This window comes from Lynx rufus, unplaced genomic scaffold, assembly GCF_022079265.1.
Source record: "Lynx rufus isolate CCGP_SWC_20201006 ecotype Redwood Valley unplaced genomic scaffold, mLynRuf1.p SCAF_31, whole genome shotgun sequence".
Lineage (NCBI taxonomy): Eukaryota > Metazoa > Chordata > Mammalia > Carnivora > Felidae > Lynx > Lynx rufus.
Window position 1 is genome coordinate 2,318,223 of NW_025814847.1, and position 14,318 is coordinate 2,332,540.

Here is a 14,318-nt window from a genome sequence, read left to right on the forward strand (position 1 = left end):
GCCAAACATAGGAGATGAGTTCAATTTAACACCGTAAGTGCAAAGATGAGGATCCTTCCAGGTTACTCTGCTCAGGAGAAAGCACTTCGTGCACTCACGTGGCGTGTAACAAGGACACAAAGACACTTGTGCTGTCTACCGGGTGGTGAGGCTTACGTGAAACCCTCTTGTTTTCTGCAAAGTGCCACACGAAGAGAAAGGGTCATGACGGCAGGTGGGTGGAACCACCTAAGCGAAGGAGCCTCGGCAGAGATGATAAAGAATGAACTTGTACGAGTGCATCAGGTGAAGCCACTCCTTCCACGTACAGCCGTTAGAGAGGCCAACAAGCTGAGAGATGTCGAGGGGTACGCGTAAACCTGGTTTCTCCTAAATTTCTGAACTGATTCTGAAAGTGAGATGATTAGGGCTCTGGATGTTATTGCGGTGTGAAATAGGGGCTGTCTTAACTCAACTATGCGCCAGTAGAAAGATCTCCAAGGGTGTGATGTGGAGAGAGCACTGGAGAGATGGTCCGTCGCCTGAAGGGAACCAGGGCCTGTGAGGTCACTGCTCTGCCTCTGATAACGAAAGTGCCATAAACGGCCGTGTTCAACGGGAACAGTGGAAATGCATTTCCTCATCACAGCAAGAGAAATCTGCCTTCCCCTCACCTCCCCACCCCCATTCCCAACTCCCCAAGGTGCCTTCTGATGGAGATCGAATGATGAGTTGGATTTTCAGACTCTTGTCCACCAGGAATTGCTCTTGAACTTAAAATAATAATAATAATGTTCGCCTTTATCATTGCACCCATCTGCTGATTGTATTTGGTCACCGACATGCTTTCTTGCTTGCCCCCTTCCTAGCAGGCCGTCTACGATGACTGCCTGTTGTCAGAGGACAGGCCATCCATTACGACTGCTACCAATAATCATGTGCACTGGCAGATGTTATAAATTACATGCATAATTTAGATATTTAGATATTTCAAAGGCCTTTTTTTTAATGTTTATTTATTTTTGACAGAGAGAGAGAGAGAGACAGAGCATGAGTGGGCGAGGGGCAGAGAGAGAGGGCGACACAGAATCTCAAGCAGGCTCCAGGCTCTGAGCTGTCAGCACAGAGCCCGACGCGGGGCTTGAACTCACGGACCACGAGATCATGACCCGAGCTGAAGTCGGACGCTTAACCGACTGAGCCACCCAGGCGCCCCTAAAAGCCATTTTTTTATTTAGGAAAAATAATAGCACCACATTCAGAAGTAGCAAATTATTCTTATTTCTGTTTGGACAGTAGCCAAAAAGAGGTGGAAATATTCTGGGCTACATAAAAGTGAAGTATATTTAGAATCATCAAGTTAAAATATGTTTCTCGTTAAATATTTGGAAAACATAAAAATAGAAAGCAGGGGCGCCTGGGTGGCGCAGTCGGTTAAGCGTCCGACTTCAGCCAGGTCACGATCTCGCGGTCCGGGAGTTCGAGCCCCGCGTCGGGCTCTGGGCTGACAGCTAAGAGCCTGGAGCCTGTTTCGGATTCTGTGTCTCCCTCTCTCTCTGCCCCTCCCCCGTTCATGCTCTGTCTCTCTCTGTCCCAAAAATAAATAAACGTTGAAAAAAAAAATTTAAAAAAAAAAAAAATAGAAAGCAAACCCAAATCACCTCTAATCTTATTATAAATATGGCTTCATATCTTGCTTTTTCTCTTACAGTAGGAGAATGTTCTCGTAACCTCATATAGCCTTTCGAAATATCAAACTTGCTTCTGTGGTTGGTTCTTTTAACCGTTGTGTATTTCTCTAATATAATCATTCTCCCATTACTGGAGATTAAAAATTTCTTCTAAAAATTGTCAAAAGGAATATCTTTGTTGAGAGAGAGAGAGAGAGAGAGAGAGAGATCTATCAATATTCTGAGCTGGGAAATATGATACTGAAAGTGAAGGCACTGGGAGAATGTTCTTACTACACAGATGGTTATCATTTTGTCTCTCCCAAACTCATTCACAGAAGGAAGTCATCCAGACGCAAGGCTTCAACAGGACCACCGTGGTTACCCAGTTCACCCTGGTGGGCTTCTCTAGCCTGGGGGCACTCCAACTGCTGCCGTCTGTCCTCTTTCTTCTCCTCTACGTGACCATCCTGCTGGCCGATGCCACCACCATGACTGTCATCCGCTGCAGCAGGACTCTACACCCTCCCACGTATGGGTTCCTGTTCATCCTTTCCTTCTCCGAATCCTGCAACACTCTTGGTATCATCCCTCAGCTGCTGGCCCACCTGCTCCCAGCCACCAAGGGCATCTCCTCTGTGGCCTGTGCCACGCAGCTCTTCTTCTTCCTTGGCTTTGCCTGCACCAATTGCTTTCTCATTGCTGTGATGGGGTACGATCGTTAGGTGGCGATTTGCCACCCTATGAACTACACGCTCATCATGAGCAAGAGGGTAGGGTTGGGGTTGGTTTCCCTGTCCGGAGTCACAGGCTTCTTCATTGCTTTGCTGGCCACCAAACTCATCTGTGACATGACTCTTTGTGGTCCCAACAGAGTCCACCGCTGTTTCTGTGACATGGCGCCCGTCATTAAGTTGGCCTGTGCAGACACCCATGTGAAAGAACCGGCTCCATTCAGCCGAAGCATTCTGGCGATCATGGCGCCTTTCCTGCTGATTCTGATCTCCTGTGGCTTCATCGTTAACACCATCCTGAAGATCCCCTGGGCTGAGGGGAAGGGAAGGCCTTTGCACACGCGTCTTCCACCTAGCGGTAGTCTTCGTGCACTACGGCTGTGCCTCCATCACCTACCTGAGGCCCAGATCCAAGTCTGCCTCAGACAAGGATCAGTTGGTGGCAGTGACCTACACTGTGGTCACTCCCCTGCTCAATCCTCTGGTCTACACTCTGAGGAATCAGGAGGTGAAGTCTGCCCCGAAAAGATTTTTGGGAAAGCCCTGGAACCACCAAGGTGATCTAACAAAAAACCCTAAAATTAACGAGGGAAGTTACAGGAGAAATCAAAGGCGGGACGCTTTCTCTGTCTTTTTACCAATCCAGTCCTGATGTGGACAGTGTTTCCAAGGACCGGGACCACTATTCCCTGTTTCTTTCCTCCCATTCCAGAAAAAAAAAAAAAAAAAACACGAGTGAATCTACAGGCTACATTGTCCAACACCTGGTTAAAAAAAAATAATAATTAAAAAAAAATTCACACTTGGCCAAAAGAAAAAAAGCATAATTTTTTCTAAGGGCAGATAATACTCAAGTTGAAAGGTGGCCGCAGTTGGAAATGGCCCAGATCTTGCAGCTGGCCGACCCTGCAATGGTCATAACGTGAAACTTACATGAACCTAACACTTTATTGTAATGATTGGACCTACAAATACTAAACAGAACTGATTTTAAATCTATTATTTTATTTTATTATTTTAAATCTATTATTTCAAGCCATGTAATTTGCGATGGTATTTAAAACTCTTCAAACTGATGAGCCTTGGATTTCTTTTTTCATCTGAACCACTGTTTGTTTGTTTGTTTGTTTGTTTGTTTGTTTTTCCCTATGTACATGTGAATTATCTAGTGAACACAGAGCTTGTCTTCTGATTGGGAGAGCTGATTACTGTTAATTAAACCTTTTCTTTCTGACCAGTGGCCCAACTTATACTAGAATAAAAATCTCCCAGGGGCACCTGAGTGGCTCAGTCAGTCGAGCATTCGACTTTGGCTCAGGTCATGATCTCGCCATTCATGAGTTCAAGCCCTGCGTCGGGCTCTGTGCTCTCAGCTCTGACCCTGGAGCCTGCTTCGGATTCTGTGCCTCCCTCTCTCTCTCTGCCCCTGCCCCACTCATGCTCTCTCTCTCTCTCTCTCTCTCTCAAAAATAAATAAACATTAAAAAAAATTTTTTTTAATCTCTTGATTTGTTCAAATTGTGTTTCATCACCCAAAGGAAAAACACTTATCATTAATTGTATGACTGTGCAAATTACATCATACAATTAAAACAGGGAACATGAGTTTATATTTTTATATAACAAACATACTCTCTTCCCTGTGGAAAGTCCCCTGGCTCATTCCCTTAGTGTAATAAACGCTTATGTCTGTTACATTACTTTCCGGGGTGTGTGTATGTTTCAGCCCTTACAAGTGAAATTGTCTGTTCGTCCCCAAACCATCTGTGACGGTTCTATTTATTGCTTCAATTATTCTGCTTGTGGAATGTAATTTGTAGGAGAACCTGGTGAAGTATGACTGCAAAGGTTATTCATTTCTAATACACCTAGATGGAGTATTCTGGAAAAATTAAGTATGAGCAAGAAAATCATAGAAGAAAAGGAAATCATGAAAATCCAGAAGTGTTATTTGCCCAGATTAGTTTGCAAGTCTCTAAGTTCCTGTTCATCTGTAAATTCATGACAAGTTTTCTAATGAATTATGGGTAGACTTCTGCTACATATGCTCTAAAGGGGCCAATGCTGAAAGTAACAGCCTTAACCCTAAATGAAAATATTTATAAATATGTGTATATTTAAGCATTTTGAGCCTACATAAAGCAGTTCAATTATATCAGCATCATTTTTTTTTCCACTTTTCTGCCCTGACAGACTTTTTTGAATTAATCAACCAACTGTCTGACCCTATTGGGGTCGGGTGAGAGAGTTTCTCTTTTGTGTTTTCAATGATGTAAAGCCTTTTTTTCTTCTGGATGATACAGAGACATGATAAGCCAAAAAAGGGGGGGAGGGGCGCAGAGTTGGTCAATTGTCCTTGAATGCTATTTAAGGCCGTACAACCTTAGAAGTGCCCTAGCTTCAGGCGTGTTTGTAGTTACAGCCCTTGTTTCCCCAAGTTGTAGCCCAAATTCACACATGCCTGGTTAGCCAGAAATTCGCCACTGCCTTCTTGAGGTTACTTAAGCTGGATTTTTCAGTAACCCGGGGACATTTAACAAGAGGGTCAGGGGGTGCCTGGGCGGCTCAGTCGATTGAGCATCTGACTCTTGATTCCAGCTCAGGTCATGGTCTCACGGTTGGTGGGTCGGGGCCCTGCGTTGGGTTCTGCGCTGACCGTGCAGAGCCTACTTGGGATTCTCTCTCTCCTCTCTCTGTCCTTCCCCTCCTCTCTCTCTCTCTTTCTTAAAATAAATAAATCTTAAATAGAAAAAAATAGAAACTAAAAAGAGAGAGGGTCCGAATGGTCTCCAGACAAAGCGGAGCACAGGCGGGTTCGCTGTGCTGCGGGTCCCCTGCCTGCGCCGTGCCCTTCCGGAGCTGATGCGGCAGGACTGGGCAGGGCTGGTGCCCGCGCCACTGCAGAGGGCTTCCTGGGAGACGTGGCTCTTGGAAGGATGTTATTCCGCATCCCCCACATTAGTGGAGGCTCCCGACACGTGTACTCCCCGGGTCCTAGCCCTGTCCCTCTTTAATTCACAGTCACAACCCTGCCCCGTAACCGTTGGCATGACCCCCGCCAAGGTCCGGAGACGAGGGAACCAAGGCGCACAGACGGGGTTTCTTCTTCGTCCTGAAGCAAACTGGCTTTTGACCCAGAAGCGTGCGGCTTCACTTCTGGTTTGGGTTCGAGTGTGCGGCTAGGATTTACCTTCTCTCCTCGCTCTAGCTGAGCCCTCAACTCACACAGGAACCCCTGAAAACACGTCCTTGACTCCATCCCCGACATTGCAGACCCCCTTAACTTTCTCAAATGAAACCTTGTAGCTCATCCCGACCAAACACTCCTGCCCGGGTCAAAAAGTAAAATAAAATAGCCTCAAAGTGAGAAATGGGTGAAGTGGGTCACCCGCATGATCTGTCCGCAGCTTGCGAGGGGCAACCCCCGGGGGATGTTGAAAATCAGAAGCTGCGTTCTTTCAGGACTCAGGGCGCCCCTGTGGTTTGCTTGCCTGTTAGCCAGCCTGTTACCCCATTTCCAGTTGAAGCTGCTTCTCTGTTTTTCTTCTTCTGACCTAGTGTCTGCACACCTGCCCCTCAGATCATCCCCCTGCAGACTTTCTTGTAAAAAACCAAAACCAAAAACCCACTTGGCCACAGTATTTTCACGAACATTTGAAACAAAATTGCAACCACCCTGACTTTGTGAATATTCTGGTTCCCAAACTGGTCTCTCCTCCAGGGCCACAACACCCCTGAAACTCACACTCCTTAGTGTTTGAACCACTTGCTGACTTACTTGTTAGTACATTAGTGAATTTTAACACATGCTTGAGATAAGAGATGGGGCACCTGCGTGGCTCAGTTGGTTGAGCTTTGGACTTTGACTCAGGTCATGATCTCAGTTTGTGGGTTTGGGGCCCGGGTCGGGCTCTGTGCTGATAGCCCGGAGCCTGCTTTGGATTCTGTGTCTCCCTCTCTCTCTCTGCCCCCCCCCGATTGTGCTCTGTCTCTCAAAAATGAATAAATGTAAAAACAAAATTTTTAAATGTTTCTGGGAGTTTTTTCAAGTATATTTCTCATGAGATCACATCCAAGTAATGCAACATGACCCGCAAAGACCTTTATTTCCAGTCTATTTTATGGCCAAGTGCTCCCTTAAAATTCCACGACTGTGCTTTTCAATCTCTCTGAGGCAAAAGACTAATTTCCCCCCAAATTTATTATGTGCCAGCGACTTTGTAAAATACAGTGAAAATGAATGATGTAAACTCGAAATCAAAAGGACGCACAAGAACTTTTCTTGTCTTACTGTTAGATTAACACACATAAAATTACTCAGTTGAATTGTTGTAAAATTTTCTAGGTATTTGCTTTCAGTTTCTATGCTTCTTTTGTCAGAGATAAGTAACAATGTTTCTTGCTCTCATCCGGTTCCTTCCACCCCGCTTTGAATGGCATTGCTGGTATTTCCAAAATACTTGGAATCCCACAACATTCAAAACTGAAGTATTGCCCATCTGTGGGCCTGTAATTTTTCGGCTTGGAGTCCCCCCACGAGTCAGCCAGCTCTCAGTTTCGGTGAAATCTCTACCACGTCTCTCGTAATCCAGCAGGAAAAAATGCCACTCCCTCCCTCCTGCCCCCAGCCCAGCCCACAGCACAGAGAACCTGCTTCTGCCCCGCAGCCCCAGCACTGGCTTCCAGCCCTCTGATCATACCGTTACCTCACTGCAGAGTATTTTCACAAACATTTCAAATAAAAAAAAAATTTTTTTAATAAAGAGAGAGAGAGAATGGGGGAGGGGCAGAGAGAGGGGGAGACACAGAATCCCAAGCAGGCTCCAGGCTCCAAGCTGTCATCCCAGAGCCAGACGCGGGGCTCGAATTCACAGACCGCGAGATCATGACCTGAGCCCAAGTCGGACGCTCAACCGACTGAGCCACCCAGACGCCCCCCCCCCCCCCGGACATTTCAAATTAAACATCCCAAACCAAATTCTCAGTCTGTACTCCAACTCTGTTCCTTTCATATTCCTACCTCTCTTAGTTCATCGTAATTGCGACTGGGATTCCAGCTTCTCGGGACAAAAAAAACCCAGAGTGATTCCTAAATGTGTTTTGAACACGCACATTGCTACTTCCAACCTGGCCCCTGTTCCCACGTCTGTTTGCCACAAAACGGTCGGGATGATCCTCTGAAAAACAGTCCAGAGTCTATCTCTCCTCAGGTCAAAGCCTCCCCGCGGTTCCCGTCCTCGTCAGGGAAGGGAATCCGCCTCGGAGTCACCTGCAGTGCCAACAGGTATCTGGAGGCTCCCTCTGGCCACTCTCAGAGCAGAGATCTGCAGGGGACAACAGGGGACAAGAGGGGACCACAGGGCATTGGGAAGGAAGGCTTCACATCTGATCCTCACCTGCTTCCTTGCCTAAGTTTGAATTTCAACCTGTTGATACGTGTACTTTTATTGTCCAGGGAGGTTCTTGTGTGTGGATGGAAAAACTGAAATGCGCACCGGCTTTAGTGACAACATAAATACATCAAACTGTTTTCCCCAAACATTAAACCCTCTCAATCTTTCTATATTTAAGCATTAAATACACAACTAATTATGGAGCAGAAAATATGTGAAATTAGTAAAATTAATGAAACCCTAGGAAGGCAAATCCAAGAGGAAAATTGCCTAGGAGTTTCCATAAAATTGTGTTTGTGTGTTTCTCCTTTAATAAAATGGTAGCACTTCGATTTGTTATTTATACTTTCTTCTGTAATAAAAATGGAAGAAGGAAATCACTAAGAATAAAAATATGAGTAAGAACAAGGATTAAAGAAATGAAGACTCAGCTGAGTACACCCGAGAATAAAAATCGAATTATTTTACCAGGGGGGTTTCAAGTCTGTAACTGCCATACTGATTTTAATGTTTTTAATGAAATCATCATTCTTTAACTTGCGAGGAGCTATTACACTATCATTGTGGGGTATTTACTTAGTCTGTTAGCATTGGTTAAGTTTATACATTACAACATTCATTACAGTTATTATACAGAAGTTCCTAGTATTTAATATAACAGAAATTATAATTTAATAAAACATATTTAAAATAATATAATTAATAGATTTCAGAGATATCTAAAATATGTCTCCAGGGATATGAAAACTGGGTTTGAAGAGTTACTTCTCCTTTTTAAAATTTTGACTCAATCATCTTGTTGGAACACACTTCCCAACTTTCTTAATGCTTCGTTATTATGTGTGACCATCTACAATGATTAACTGTAGGACCCTTTTTCCACCTGGTTATTATGTGGCGATTATTATTGGTAAACAATCTTTCCTATATTTGATTTAGTGTATAGTTTTTCTGTGATAACCTGGCTTATTATGCCTTTTGTTCAGTCTTGCCTGTTTACGCAAATAGACATGCGCACAAATGAAACTATAATTAGTAGATATGCATGTATCTAACACTACCACTCATTAAAGTCAATAAAAGGTTAAATATATACTATAACATTCAAACATATTTCGCTTTGTAACTAAACACATTTTTAAAATTTATTTATTTTGAGAGAGAGAGAGCGTGCCCTAGCAGGGGAGGGGCAGAGAGAGAGAGGGAGAGGAGAATCCCAAGTCGACTCTGCATTGTCAACCCAGGGCCCAATGCAGGACTCAAACTCACAAACCCCTGGTATTGTGACCTGAGCAGAAACCAAGAGTTGGAGACTTAACTAACTGAGCCACCCAGGAGTCCCACTTTCATTTCACATTTTGAAAATCGTTGTTCTTCATTTAAAGAATATTGGTAGCCTACTTTTGTCTTGACACAGGAAATGGAAGTAACTACCTCTCCCATAGGAATTTCCTTTTTTTCCCCTTAAATGTAAAAATGGGTTCTGAGGCACATATGGCATTTCAGTGGTAAGCAAAGATGTCACTACTAATACATGGGCGATAGTTTTATTGTGATAGAGATTAAGAATACTTTCTACGTCTTCGAACGTACCGAGTTCACACTGAGTTTATGTGAATCCCCCGTAACCTATACGATTTCCTTCGCTGCGATGATGTAACTAGCCAATTTGGAACTATCAGCTGAGACAAAGAACTGGGAGGGAGTCATCGCCCTTGCCTCCACGTGGAACACCCCTCTGTACAGGCACCTGACAACTGGTTGGAGGCATTGGGTACCAGCAGCAGTGGAAGTCCCGAAGCTGTTCCAAGCAACCCCGTGGGCCACAGACAGTTAGCCAATGGGGGGCGTGAACTGGAGAGGGCAACTGGCTCGGTGCCACTTGGTAAGCAATGCTGAACAACGGTTTGTGAGCATGTGTGAGGCATACTTTCAATTAGTGCCAGTGCAGACAAGCAGACCAGGGTCACTGTGCTGTGAGTGGGTGTGCAAGTGGGCGCCATTTTGTAGTCATCCAATGTTGAGGCCACACACCACCTGTGCTTACGAGTTCATCTCCCTTTACCGAATAGCTGCTCTTCATTCATTCTGAACTCTCCGATGACTTTCAGTCCCGGTGGAGTGGCCTGTGAGGCCCCTTTATGATCTGACCCCAACTCACGGGCCTCACCTCCTGCCATGTTCCCCTATTTATTCCATCGTAGCCAGCCATGTGGGAGTTTCCAGAACACAGCCAGTACAACCCTGCTTTCGTCTCGTTCCTTTGCTTGGAATGAACGCGCTCCTCCCAGACACTGCGTGGCATGGTTCTTGTTCCTGTTTTAGGTCTTCTCCCCAAAGCCACCTTCTCAGAGCGGCCCATTCTGTCCACCATCTTTGCAATAGTAGCCCATTTTCCTCTTTGATTTCCTTCCCCGAATCAGTCTGGGATCCTACTAGATGTTGCTGTCTCCCGTGAAGTATTTTTATCCGCTTACTGTCTGCCTCCCAGCCCTCCACTCTCATGTATGTTCTAGGTGTAAGAGACCCTGTGTCTCTGCTGAATGTCATTACCTATCATGAAGTAGGCTTCCAATAATTATTTGTTGAATGTGGAGTATAGTGTTTAAGCATGGGTTTGGGAGCAGAACTTACAACGCTTACTAGTTATGTGACCTTTGTCTCCTCCCCTATAAAATGGGAAGAATGGGGACACCTGGGTGGCTCAGGTGGCTAAATGCCCGGCTCTGGCTCAGGTCATGATATCATGGCTCATGAGTGTGAGCCCCGCATGAGGCTCTCCACTGATGGTGCAGAGCTTGCTTTGGATCCTCTGTCTCCCCCTTTCTCTCTCTGTTCCCCAGCCCCAGCCCCCACTCTCTCTCTATTGCTCAAATATACATAAATAAATGTTACAAAATGATAACAAAATAAAACAAAATGGGAATGACGGTGTCTACCTGAGAATTGTCGTGAGGATTGCGTGAGTTAATATGTATAAAGCATGTAGGAGAGTGTCTTCTCTCCAGCGGGATCCATTTAAATGTTTATTATTTTTCAGTTTTAACCATACCATAAAATAGCTACTTCTCCTGTTCGCTGTAAGAATTGAGCTTATGGTCAGTGTGTGGTCATTATCGCATTATCAACAACGGGATTGTTAACTTACATTACATTTTGTTCACACTTGGACCAGGGTCATGGAAAGGGGAATGGCATGTAAGAGAAGTCATAAAGAAGGTTTTGCTGCCTCACTGTTCAGGAACAACGATGAGGCAAAGAGAAGAAAGTTTAGATCTTAGGAACCAATAAATCACGGGCCCATTTACAGAAGAAAGTGAGAGAGGGGGAGGAGTCAACAAAGAAAAGATCATAAACTAATTTTAATTCCTTAGGGGCAAAGGCTAAGTCCCCAAAATCTATAGGTCCCTCCTGTGGGTAACCCGAAGAAGCCTTCAACATGGCCTCTCCCCCAAACGCAGGCTCCAAAGCAGGTTGTGCACAAATATCTTTCTTCCCCCGCAGGGGATATTCTTGGAGCCTGGATCTCTGTCCCACTTTACCTCACTCCACCTAATCAAGTGGTGCACATGCTGAGCTTTGTCCATGCATTAGGTGAAAGATGGCAGACGGGCATCCTCTCAGTCATGGTTGGCCAAGGGCATATGACTCCTGAGCTCCGCCAGGCCTGGCCCAGCATGTACCGATCCCTCCCGTCCTACTGAAGCTCCAACAATCGCTAGCACTTCTGGAGAAGTCAGTAACAACCCAGAGTAGCGCCTTCATTTTCTTTTTTCAAAAGATCACCTAGTGTTTCTACTGCATTTGTGTACATAACAGAATACAGTAAGCTCTGGGTTTGTACCAACAGCAAAGCAGATTTCCTTCCTGGTTTCATAGCTCACGGGATGGAACGTGTTATCCTGAACTGTTGAAAACACCACCCTGGCCCTTTATAGAAATAAGCTTATGTTCCAGGGTTTCAGCCAGAATGACACGGTTAACAGTACTAGGTGACAACTCTCGTCTGGGGTGATTTAGTGGCACACTTTGGTCTTGGATACTAACTAGATCCTCACCCTGTGCTCAAATTCTATTAAACTACCCAGCCCAAAGGTCTACACCACAGGGATGACACAGAGATTTTCTGACAACCTCCTGAACCAATCCTTAAAACTTCCCTAAATCCTGGCATTTCTGGCCACGTTGAACCCACTTATGCCAATTTGGGGGAAGAGGATGCATGTGTATAGGTGGCCCAGATCCATCTTCTTTGGGGGTATATCTTGTGTCTCACCCAAATATACACTCACTTCTCAACTACAGTATCTTGTCAGAAGTAGAGCGAGGACATGTTAGGGTATCATGTTCAGGAACCCAGAGTTTCCTGAAAATTGCTGTGCTCCACAATCATCCTTCCCTAAGAGATTCCCTCAGCCTCACTACAATTCAGCAGCAGAGAAACCGAGAGCAAACCTTTGTGGTTAACGGGGGTCTTTGCCTACAGTATAAAGGACTCTGGCCAGATTTACTGATATCTCCTCCCTCCTTCCTTCCTTTCTATCGGCATTTTAGGGTCTAGCCACACTTATAAAGACAATAGCCTGAAAGAAAGAGAGAACTTCCAGTGACCGTATTGCCACAATATGTAATGTATCTTACCACGATATCAATTTGCACAATATCAATGATCAATCTGCATCCTTCAGCGACACCAGCACAATGGAAACATGTCAGTTCCTGAAAACCTATGGCCAAAATAGGGAACTGGCGTCTCTAAGATGTTTCCTGGAAAGCCAAAGTTTATACCATTTGTTCATTCAACAAAAATAATTTTAGTCGCCCACTATATGTCTAGCTACAATCTAGGCATTGTGACACACGTGTGATCAAGACAGATAATACACATGATGTCACAGTGCTCACATTTTAGATGGAAAGGACACTAAGTACCTAAAAGCAAATGAGAGAATTGCAGCCAACTCCAGTATTCAAAACAAATAAAGAACGTTCAACTAGAATGTGATGGAGATAGAGTGGCCACCTTGACCACACTGACCGCAGAAGTCCTCTCCATGAAGGCGATGCTTGAGCTCAGAGCCAACAGCTGTCCCAAAATCATCCGTAGGAGATCACGGTGAATGAAGAATGTCCCGGGTGGAGGAAAGAGTAACTATAACGGCCTTGGGCTGAGAAAAAGCTCGGCTCAAGGAAAGGACAGAAAGAAGAAATGTGTCACGGAGGCACAACACACAGTTGGGTGAAGATTGGGTGAGAGGCCAGGCAAGTTAGCTCGAGGCATCGTAGGAGTTCAAGAATTATTGTGACCACAAAATTAGAGTAGTGGGGAGTAGTCCTCCCAGATAGGAAACATCGGAAATACAGTAAGACCTTGGTTTGAGAGCATAATATGTTCCAGAAACATGCTTGTAATCCAAAGCGCTTGTATATCAAAGTGAATTTCAAGAACCAATGGCTCAGTTGTAATCATGTGACGTTGTGGCGTCCTGTACTATTCATATTGCAAGACATCACTCTTTTATCAAGTTAAACTTTATCAGAAATGTTTGCTCACCTTGTGGAACAAGTCACTAGCAATCCAAGATTTTACTGTATATTTATTTGCACCGTGCACTTGAGTTAGAAACTGACAAATCCTTACATGAGCCTCTTCATTTCAATAGAGGCCACCGCCTATGGCCTTCTGCCATGTGAGGGAACCTTGAAGTTCATCACAGAGGGCTCCAAACAGCCCTGTGAAATTCTGCCTTCCTCCCCAGACACTTTGTGTATAAGCCGTCTGAGCATGCGATGCAGAAGGTGATGGCCTGACCCTGAGACCTTGTTCATGCGTAAGAGTACAGCCTGGGCACAGGGTCACAGAACCCTGTCTCTTAACTTGAAAATGCCCCCATATAAAGAGAGACACGTGTCCACTAAGAAATCTGCACAATCTGCTCAATTACCTACGGGAAGGTGTCGGCCGGCCGGACAGCTGCGTGAACTCAGTGCCTGAACAGCTTCCCGCATCCCAACGGGCTCGGCCACAGGGGTCTCAAAGTAAGTAGATAATTTTAAAATCCGTATTTTAAAAAGTGAGGGGAAAACTATAAATAACGATGACAATAATTATAAACCAAACTAATAAAGAAAACTAAACACGTAGTGTCTGATCACTCTCTTCCTTCTCTACCTTGGCTCTGCCCATCCTCGGTCCCCATGTCCTCTTACTGACCGACCACTCAAAGTAGGAATTTCTTCCCTGGGTACATACAACACGAAGACACACGTAGTCACAACACAGTCTCCGAGAAATGGGAACGGCAGGCCAGCCCCGCCCTCATTCTGACGGGCGACATCTCCTGTGTTATTATTTTCTTGAAAAATCTCTGAAGACGCACAGACACCCCAATCACTGTGAAGTCTGGAGCCCTCGCCTGCCTCCCTCAGCTATGGTGCGAGACACAGGAAGACAGAAGGAGTTTTAATAAGAACACGGCCAGGCGATGCAGTGATGTCAACGGGGAATAGATTAAGAAAGCATCATTCAACTTGACAACGGA

General features: G+C 45.0%; 1 protein-coding gene across 1 annotated transcript; it reads left to right on the top strand.

Annotated features, from left to right (window-relative positions):
- The first annotated feature begins 252 nt into the window (after positions 1-252).
- Positions 253-3,035, top strand: LOC124521648 (olfactory receptor 10T2-like). The gene is given in 3 exon segments (XM_047092627.1): positions 253-285; positions 1,988-2,707; positions 2,709-3,035. Coding segments are annotated over 3 exon segments (1,080 nt in total).
- Positions 3,036-14,318: the final 11,283 nt, after the last annotated feature.